Source organism: Protomyctophum bolini (assembly GCF_963924005.1).
Source record: "Protomyctophum bolini genome assembly, chromosome: 19".
Classification (NCBI taxonomy): Eukaryota; Metazoa; Chordata; class Actinopteri; order Myctophiformes; family Myctophidae; genus Protomyctophum; species Protomyctophum bolini.
The window spans coordinates 28,707,367-28,717,969 of record NC_137880.1 but is presented as its reverse complement, the minus strand read 5'-3'; the positions used below and the strand labels follow the sequence as shown (position 1 = coordinate 28,717,969).

Genomic DNA, 10,603 nt, shown 5'->3' with positions numbered 1-10,603 from the left:
AATTATGACATGCCGATTTTGTTGATTAGCCTATGGAAGAGGCTGATCCATGATAATCTAAATGTCGTTTTAGGCCTATTTCTTCATTCCACAATTCAATGAATCGAAATAATATACAGTTGAGTATTATCAGTATTATTTTATTATTTTGCACATTCATTGAGAGTTGAGACCATTGTCCATCTAGCCCTGCATGCCTATAGATTTGGCCTACACCGCGCAAATAACAATATGCCTGGCCCTGGATGATGATGATGATGATAATAATAATAATTGATTATTATTATTATTATTATTATTATTATTATTATTATTATTATTATTATTATGTTATTTTTGAGCCTATATACAGGTTTAATGTTTGTTTTTAGTTCAATGTTTGTTTTTCAAAACGCCATTGACAATGAAGGGAAAATGTACGTCATCTTGTGCCTATAGCACAAACATTAAATACCATTAACAATAAAGATAATTTAATGTTTGTTTGACTTTAATATATTAGCGCCCCTCACTTCACATGGGTGTGATTTTTTAATATATATTTTGTATATGGTTATGTTGCTGCATGTATATAAGGCTATACTTTTCCTTCCAAAAAATGTTTCCAACCAAAGTGAACCCATGTATGGATGCAGAAAGAATTTCAAAGCTAGGCAAAGCTGTACAGTATGTATAGCCTAATCATCTTTTTTCTTTCTTTTAGAGATGGGATGCACTGGTGGGGGGAGGAGGGGGGGGGGAACATCTGAACAATTAGCTGAACTCTGGACAGGAACAGAAGAGTTAATGAGCTGACGGTATCGAGTGCCGCGAGTGGAGTATAGAGGCCAGAATCCATATAAAAACGGCATATTTACCGCTAGACTTGTGAGCAGTATTAGAATAGACCCTAATGCCACGCATTTTCTCCCCCTCATTTTCATTAGGCTCTCATGACTGCAGGATTGCTGCGGCCTGCGAGTTATCAAGAGCCACTAATTTCACATTAAAGACCATTGACTGCAGTGGTTTGATTCGAGGGCTTTTCGACAATTATCACAATCAGAATTTGAACCCAAATCATTTACCTTGACTCCGTGATTATTTGCTCCGAACCATGCAGCACACGCACATTCGAAAATTGTATGGTGTCAAAACCGTATAGTGTGCAAATGCCAAATAATGAGTGGGAGAGCATGCGCGAGCTATATTATACATTATAAATATCTATTGAGCTCTACATCATGCATGTACTATAGTAAGAGCAGAGTGGCAGACAGGCACTCAATTCAATTCAAATGAGCTTTATTGGCATGAAAAAACATACATTAACTTTGCCAAAGCATTTGTCAAAATATAATAAAAACTGTTAAAATGTATAAACTGAGGGGGTAGGCTATAACATAAGAGCTATATGCTATACATCGTGTCGTTATACATGTTATAACTTATACTGTATAAGTGTGTGTGCGTGTGTGTGTGTGATGGATGTTTACCCTGTATAAGTTATACAGGGTAAACATCCATCATACACACACGCACACGCACACGCACGCACACACACACACACACACACACACACACACACACACACACACAACATGTTTTCTGTATCTATATAGGCTAATAAGGCTATATATGTGCAATATTTCTACAAAGTCTATAGGCTACATCTCTGTCACTGAGTCTGTGCAATCTTTTAGATTATGCATGCAGCATATCATGCATATGCCTTGTTTCATCACAAGCTATTCAGTATTCACACTGCTAATGCTCACACTTGGCTGCGACTGGGGAGAGAGAGAGAGAGAGAGAGAGAGAGAGATCGATCACCCCAAGTCCAAGTTAGAGCTGCGCGTCAACACTCGCGAGATCTGTGCTGACTGTCACATGATCACATCGAGAAAACAAGGAAGTCAAGTTGTAATGGTCTCTTAGATGTGAAAGAAGCAAGAAGCCCAGTTAACATCTCCGTTTTACAGAATGGCTCCGCGCAACGTGAACTTGTTTTTGATGGCGCTGGTGGTAGGCCTACTAAACGGCTGGGCGTCCGCGTCTTCCGACACAGCGAACCTTACCGCTTCAGAATTAGTCGGAGAAATGACACAACAAATCCCCGTGTCGAGCCATGCAGTGGTGGCCGAGTCGCCCGTATTCAAGCCTGCGGGATCTTCCTTCTCCTTAAACTTGGTCGCTGCATTTCCAGAAGATCTGGAGATCAGCGATTATTGCACGGCGCTCCTGCATCTCTTTGGACAACAATATGTCACGTATGTGAATTGCATGGTGCCCTCCGCGCGACCTGTCAAAGTGTGCCAGAACTGTTTCGCCAGTTATGGTAGCCTTGGTGCCATCTACCACAATATATCAACTGAGGTATAGTAAATACTAAGTACAAAAAAAAGTTGACACCGTTGAATGTGTGTGTTGTGTACAATAGAGCCTGCCTGCATGTGCAAATTAGATTGGACTAGTAAAGTACCCCCCCCCCCCATCTCTTCAGTCACGAGATCATGTGATGCTGCCTGCATGTCTAGCTGCTGTAATAGTGGCGTGCCGTGAACTATGGGATCATGCGACTTGTTCTCAAAATGGCATGCAGAGCAGCAGAACCATATTTCAGTTCACATGGTGCGGTTATCTATTTTGGTCCATGAGTGACACTGTTGTGATTGTGCATGTTGTGTGATTGTAGATGCTTGTGTTTTTGAAAAGGCCGTACCTACCACCAGTCAGTGGTTCTCAAACCGTTTTGATTTCATGGAGTTAGACCTGTAACTGTACAGTAGATTTAGAAACCCCTGAAGTAACATTGAGGGTCCCTGGAGAGGTGGATTGGTCGATTATTTCTCCCCTTTAATATTACCAATTGGTATTGTATTTATTGTTTTTTATCGTTGATTAGTCACCTTTTACAGTTTGTAAGGACCAAGCATCCGGCCCATCCCTCAACAAGGTGTTGTTGCAAGTCAGCCAACATGGTTGCTAGAGTTAAGAGTTGGTCACTCTATATGTGTTCCATATGTGCACTCTCCCTACAGAATGAGCGTAGTGCTGAGGGAACATATTGGGGCTACCCACAAGTGTTCAATTGGGTTGAGGTCTGGACTCACGACAGGCCATTCCATCCTCTCCACTCTTAGCCGCAATTTGCAACACTAGATTTTTTTATTAACCGGTCGTGCAGCTACCTCCTGCATTCTGTGCAAATTTGAAACAGGTGGTATGCAGGACCGTTCAGTGACTTTGACAAGCGCTAACAAACTCTAACACTTAGAAAAAGAATCACCTGCACATAATTTCTTGACAGAAAGTAGCTCATAACATGTCTACGGTGGATTTTTATGAAACAGTTTGGAAGATGATAATTTAAGCTTTCTCTACAGCTGCAATATTGGTAAATGGTGCATTTATATAGTGCCTTTATCCAAGGCGCTTTAAGCCCTCCACACACCGTCTGCGAACGCCGCACGTCAAAACAGCCGCCTCCGTTATTTTCAATGAACCTATCCCACACCGGCGGCGTCCGACGTGTGTTCACGCCTCGCCTGACGCCCCGATACGCCACTGTTCTATTTTCCAGGCGTTGCCGCGCGGCAACGCCTGTGCCGCGTCGTTGCGCTGCGCACCCGGTGTGTGTTGGGCTTTACATAGATTGTGCATTACATTCACACACATGTTCATACACCGATGATGGAGGAAACCATGCAAGGCAGTAACCTGCACATCGGGAGCAATTAGGGGTTCAGCATCTTGCTCGACACTAATAACTCTGGGGGAGCCCAGGTTCTAACTGGAACCTTGCTGTTCCCATCCAGCCACTCTACCGCTGATCCACCGCCAGTCCGCCACGGTGTGAGTTTGTGGTGAGTTTAACGTTGTTTAATACAAGCAGATCGGAAATGCATTTGGATCAATGGGATGTCAATGGAGGTTATTGCAACTCTAGATTAATCCCATTATAAAAAATGGGCTCTGTGGGGGCAAGCGTCCCAGATTCTGAACATATGGGATTGCCACTGTCTCCAAAATATCATCCTGATATCTCACTACATTGACTTGAGATTGCTGATGAGTTCTGTGTTGCCTGTGAGAGAGATGCCGCCCCATATGCCAAGCTGTGGTGTGTTCCAGTTCCCTAACAGGTTATGGGCACATCTAAGATTCCATGCACGGCCAAAGGAAGCTGACTCCAGAGGTCTTTTCCAGGTTTTTAGACAGCTGGTGGATGGAAAAGAAGCTCCACCCGCGTCGGCCAGATTCCCGGAAAAGTTTGCCCCAGCCATTTTGGCAAATTTTCGGATGTGGTAAAGACGATAAAAACAATATAAAATTCAATACCAAATTACCAATTGGTATTATTAAAGGGGAGAAATAATCAACCAAAATGAAGTTTCCAAACTTTTTGTGAGGAGTTTCGATTCTTTATTATTATTATTATTATTTTATTCTAAACATACTTTATTGTTTTTTATATTTGTATAAATCAACAAATAGTAGGCCATGCCATGAAAATAAACAGTCCCAACTGTTTTCTTAAATGTGCTTGTGTATCTTCAGATGGGGCCGCCGCCTGGCAACGTGAGCTGCAAGGATAGCCTTCTACGGAGTGACCGCCTGATGCTGGTCTATCTGCTGTACAGTAACCTGAAAGACATATGGGACATAGCAGTCTGTGATCGTAAGCTGTTCTTGAATAACAAGCATTCAATCACCATATTACCCACAGAATAACTAGGGAATTGTCCACATAAAGCTCAGTCCACAGTACACCGATGATTCACAATGCAACTCGTTGCAACTTGCCGACCTACTACAAAAGGTCAAATCAATTTCTTGCAGCTGGTAGCAAGTTGAAAATCATTGGTGCAGACTGGGCTTATGACAGCCAGAGCCATACACATCCAATAATCACCAACAAGGAGTGCCTTGTGAATAAGAGTTCAATGTCTTACTCAATGACAATAGGAAAAAGTGGCCACTGCAGGCACCAAACCCATTAATTTCCGTACTTTAACAATCTCCAGCTGCCCAATATCAGAACATGTTCTATTATATCTGCTGATTGTATCCAAGTACTATGATAATGCATATTATCTAAACATATTTTGTATTTTCCATTTAAAAAAAAGTATTATGGGTCTGTGAAAAAAAAATGTTTTTAAGGTTGTGTCATCAAGGACAAAACCCAGGACTATCTATACAAAGGCCTGACCACTGACACGCTGTACTTCATGGAGGCTCTCAACCAATCTCTCACCTGCTTTGAGAAGTTTCAACAGGTAAGGTGTGAATGTGGAAGAACTGGGTCCAAAATGAAACTCCAAACTTATTTCGATCCTCTTTTTATGCACTCTGTTTATGCATTTTTTTTGTCCTATATGCGTTATATGAGCAACAGTTGCCCACATTCCACTTCTTTCAGACAGTTGGAGTTTCATTGTGTCCCTCTAAAATGGGTCTGTTCTGTTACTTAATTAGGTTTAGGGTTATATTTATATTTCAGAATTTATTTTCATTCCTGAGCTGGTAGAGGGCTACATGTTGCAAAGATCCAACCGTTCAAGTTCACCTTTTAAGCTCGGCTTCATGTGCAAAAATGTGTAAAGAAGGCGGTCCATTCGCTGGTGGCGTAATTAGCTCCTGCCTTAGTAAATAAGCTGTTATTTTCACACAGATTGCCAGTGCTAATTGCTTGAATGACCCATGTACATACTGTACATGTACAGAAAAATCTATTCCTCAGACTCACTATAGCACTGCCCATTGTTTCATGTTGCTTGTGAATACTGAATATACGTATATCATCGTATACCACCCTCCCCCAGTTATGTTCAATATTGAGTTTATTTCTGCTGAGAGGTCATGTATTTATATGGAGGATTGTTCTTTTTTTTGTCAAACAGGGAAACCACTCAGAACTGTGCAAGCAGTGTAAGATCACATATAGGGACCTGAATGAGCTGTATGGTCGTATGGATAAGAACGGAACTCTTTGTATCGACATTGAGGATGCGGTATGTATCTGTGCACTTGGCAATCGCAAAATGCTTTTTAATCACTTAAACTCTATACTTTGACAGCGGTCCCCCAGGAGTCTGTACCTTTTTGCCCTCTATATCAAATCTCTTTGCCAGAAATAGAAGCTTGTGAGCTTGTAGATCTTCTATTTTCACCAAATGTTTGCCTATTATGACATGCGCAGAATATACATGCGCAGAATAGAGGCACTAGGATTCATCTGATTAAGACTATAGAAAACAGGAAAATACACCAAATAAGAGGTACTAGAGAAAATTATTCTATAGCTCATTTTAGTTAAGGGATTTTATGGAAAGAAAACGCCTAATAAAATATTCTTTAAATTGATAGTGTGCCCCTTCACTGTGGTCATCTGAAGCATTGTTCGACACCTTGCCTTCGTTTCAGATGAACGTGACCCGCAGACTGTGGAGCAAGAATTTCAATTGTTCCTTTCCCCGCGAGGAGACGGTTCCTGTCATCGCTGTGTCCTGCTTCATGCTCTTTCTGCCCATCATCTTCTACTTGAGCAGCTTCCTTCACTCCGAACAAAAGAAACGCAAGCTCATACACCGTGAGTAACCAGCTTAATTCGGCCATTGTCGCATAGAGAGATTTTTTGACAGGGGTTTTGAGGGGTGCAGGAGTGTTGTGTCTTTTGTGGAGGAGGGTGGGTGATTTTGGGGGTCTAGCTGAGAGGGGTATCCTGGGTAGCTCTGAAAGCATTGCACGGTTGCCTCTAGCAAACCTCTGGATCATCGAGGTTGAAGGATTCCTTGGGTGGTGCACGAGAGGTCAGTGACCACAGGGGCTCTTTAAGGTTTCAGAAAAATGCAGGGAGATTTTATATGGGTGTGAAGCTTAGGTGGATGCTAAATCTATAACTAATGGGTTTGGCACTTTAGACATCGAAACTGAAGAACTAATGTTTGATAAAGTAATGTAAGTGATAAGTGGTATGAAAGAGTGGGTTAATTATTTAATTAAGTTAATTATTTATAAACACACTTTTGTACAAAAGCATAACTTTCCATTTATAGGCCTACTATATATGGATTTATTAGCTTCCAATATCCAGTGGCATGGAGTATCCAAAGTTATGTGCATTCTAATCTCTACCAGCATTTGGTCTTTTAAATGCATAACAGGAGGAATTATATATTGAAATATAGCATTACACATACATTATGTATTTCCAACAGTTTGTTGTCTTGTAGTTTAACACGGTGTTCTCATTGATCTTTAGTTTTCTTTTTTTTTCATGGCCATCCTATTTTGTATGTTCACATTCATTAAAGATTTGACCTTGACCCCATTAAGGGCAATGGAGCAAAACATATTTACAGTGTTAGAAAGAAGGTCATACATATTTTATATTTTTTGAGTGAGATTATTGCAGTCCTCTGACTGTCTGCCATGTTACGTTTTAATTTACTGAGAAGTAATCTTATTCTAAAACAAAAGCTAGTAGTGTTTAGTGATGAGTTGTTTGCTTTGTAAATGGTATGTACATTTAAAAAACTAACCAATAATACTATGTGAAACATTGCTGTAAATCATTTCTGGATGTCATACTTGTCTGTTAGTACATATTTAATTGTAATTCTCTTTCTGCAGCAAAACGAGCCAAGTCCAAGACCAGTCTTATGAACATTCAGGACAAGTTCAGCTGAGAAGTGGTATTATGGCTAAAATGGAAGAAAACAAGTCACCGCTCCCAGTATCCTTAATAACTTTAAGTTGCTTTGTTCAAGCCTTCAGCTTGAAGATCATTTAGAAATTTCACTCCCTTGCAACTGTGATTTGGACCATGTGTACTGTATACAGAATATTCAACAAGAGCATTCCGAAATATGTTTTGGAAAACATGACACCATATCACAAGATATTTAAAAAAAAAAACCCTGCTGTAGATCAGCGACCGCCCATTGGTCGAAATAAAAATTTAAAAATAAAATAAATTTTGATTATTTGAATGACATCACATCTTGATATGAAGGTGCATTATAGCTGCCACAATACTAGCTCAGATGGCTTGCTGAAAGGGTTAACGTCAGTGAGTGCATGTGTGAGTGTTTGTGTGTGTGCGCACACACCTTTTCTGGGTTTGAAAAACGGCCTTTCTGCCTCTAATGTGAGTTCAGCAGAGAGCTGCAGCCAGGAAGCACTTGATGTCCATTAGTGTGGACACGTATGTGCTGTAAGAAAAGAAGCGGGGTGCATTTCATAGAGGAAAAAGAAGATAAGTAAATAAATAACAAAGAAACATAATGTAAGAGCACTCCAAAGTATGACACTGATGTTACCTTTTTTCCAACCAGTATTATATTTTTTGTATTTTATTTTTGTTGTGCTTTTCCTATGATATTTTAACTTAATTTGTTAAGTGTTTTATTATGCTCAGGCATTTGTGCATAAGAGGAGACAGGTGAAGAGATGAATTAACAGTTTCAATTGTTTAGGTTGTTTCATAATTGCTCCCCCGGGGATTTATTTAAATAGTTAGTTTGAATATAAATTTCAGATGGCTTAATTTGATATATTTGTTGAATTTTCTACTATAGCATTAAACACTTGAATCCTAGCACTCCCGTCCCAAGAGGCTCCAAAAATAGCAGACCTGCAAGCTGATTGGCTACTGTAGGCTATTTTCAGGAAGATATTTAGTGTCCCATCATGGATATGGTCAACTAAGTACAGTAGGCTACAGCAGGGTTGAAGTGGTTAATATTTCAATTGCGCCTAATTAGTTTTATGATATGGTTCATATAATTTAATATCATGGTTATTTCAGGAATCATGCATTTAATGTGCCATCTTTTTGTAAATTAATAAATACTGATATTTGGCTATTAATTGACTTTTTGCAGTTTGACCATTATATTTTTACTCCTTTTACTTCTACATAATATGTATCCAATCCATTATGTAGCCTGTCAAATAGGCTATTCTGTTTTGGAACCAATATAACTTGCTTTTTCTTGCTTTTTGGAACATAATTAAATAAATTGTTACAAATTTAAGTTAAATAGGCCTACCTAAAGTTTCCCTGTTGGAGAAACGCCTGTTTCTATATAGCCATGGACATGTGGCACCTAGATTATGACTGCCATAATGGAAGTCCATTTTTGTATTCTGGTTAAAAAGCAATTTATTTCCCCATACAGGCATAGCTTTTGTTTTCACGTTGCGTTCTTGCTCTGGCAACGGGATCGGCTTTTCCTCCGTCATTAGCTAAGCTAATGTGGGATAAAGATACTTGGCCGAATAATCGCAGCAACACATCCGTTAAAACTCCCTTGGCTTTTTGGTCTTGTGGAGCGCAGCCACTGCTGACCTTCAGCGTTTCTAATAGCATTAACTGAGATATACGCCGAGTCATATGACCCCACAGCAGCCAGCAGAACGGCTCAAGCATGGACCTTCAGCTGCGCTCATACACAGCAAACTGAGTTGAGAGTTCGAACGAAGCTCGGGAATGACAGCTTTGATTCGGATTCCGTTAAGCTGTGTAGCTTGAGGGCTGAAAGTCAGGAAACAGAAACACTTGAGTTGTTCGCACGGGCCAGTGGAGAGGAGATCATCACGTGATTGAGAGAACTAACTAAACTACCTCGTGTCACCAGACTTTCCACCTGGTAAACAGCTCTGCAGTGTGTGCTTTGTGCTACATTGATTTAGTGATGTTTATGTACATCAATGTCCATTGCCTTTGCTTCTGCATCAGTCCCATTATAAGAGGCATTTTGGGTCATTAGCCTATATCAACTTGAAATTACCATAATGAAATGCGAAAATATTTCAGACCATTAAATCAAATGCTTTTTGTGTGACGTGCACTGGTGCTCCATTTCTGCAGAACCATACCTGCCCTAGGCTACTCATTTTTCCATACCACATCTGGAATCTGGTTTGGAAGGCTGTGTGTGTGTGTGTGTGTGTGTGTGTGTGTGTGTGTGTGTGTGTGTGTGTGTGTGTGTGTGTGTGTGTGTGTGTGTGTGTGTGTGTGTGTGTGTGTGTGTGTGTGTGTGTGTGCGTGCACGGATGATGTGATTTCTCCATTCCATTCACATTTGAATTGTATTAGCCTATGTAACAACTAACAAGTGGACTGCAGCATAAAGTGTGAATGTTTTATTTGCCTCTAAATCATGTTTAGGGCCAGTTGATTGAACTTGTGATTGAAATATGGCATGTAGGGCAACAATGATGCAATCCAACAGTAACTATGGCCTAATACCGGGCATAAATCTGCACATGTAATCCACTTCCAAAGAGCTTTTGGAGTTGACTGGATAATTATACAGTAAGTGGCAGTTTATGACTGTGAAAGAAATTAATATGATTCCATATAGGCAGACTTACATCAATGTTCATCCTTTTTGTCATGTCTATACTTGTATGTATGACCAAAATCTTCATATTAAGCAGATCCTACATGCATACCGTTACCGTATGATTTTGTAAAATAAAATAAATGCACCATATATTTAAAAAAACCCAGTATCAACTCAGTATCTCTGACTCCAGGCTGTATATAAAACAAATTTCTATGAGTTACAGAATATAACAGGCTATAGAACAGATTATAATTTTCAATAGT

At 40.0% G+C, this 10,603-nt stretch overlaps 1 protein-coding gene across 1 annotated transcript; it reads left to right on the top strand.

Annotated features, from left to right (window-relative positions):
* Nucleotides 1-1,886: 1,886 nt before the first annotated feature.
* ostm1 (osteoclastogenesis associated transmembrane protein 1) lies at nucleotides 1,887-8,852 on the top strand. The gene is made up of 6 exons (XM_080790635.1): nucleotides 1,887-2,355; nucleotides 4,540-4,660; nucleotides 5,146-5,261; nucleotides 5,886-5,996; nucleotides 6,409-6,574; nucleotides 7,618-8,852. Exons 1-6 carry the CDS (start codon nucleotides 1,963-1,965, stop codon nucleotides 7,671-7,673), a joined length of 963 nt encoding a protein of 320 aa, XP_080646761.1. The 5' UTR covers nucleotides 1,887-1,962; the 3' UTR covers nucleotides 7,674-8,852.
* The last annotated feature ends 1,751 nt before the right edge of the window (nucleotides 8,853-10,603 follow it).

Coding starts and splice junctions, on each gene's coding strand:
- ostm1 (XM_080790635.1), top strand. CDS start 1,963: ATGGCTCCGCGCAACGTGAACTTGTTTTTGATGGCGCTGGTGGTAGGC. Junction 2,356..4,539: donor ACCACAATATATCAACTGAG/GTATAGTAAATA, acceptor GTGTATCTTCAG/ATGGGGCCGCCGCCTGGCAA. Junction 5,262..5,885: donor GCTTTGAGAAGTTTCAACAG/GTAAGGTGTGAA, acceptor TTTGTCAAACAG/GGAAACCACTCAGAACTGTG.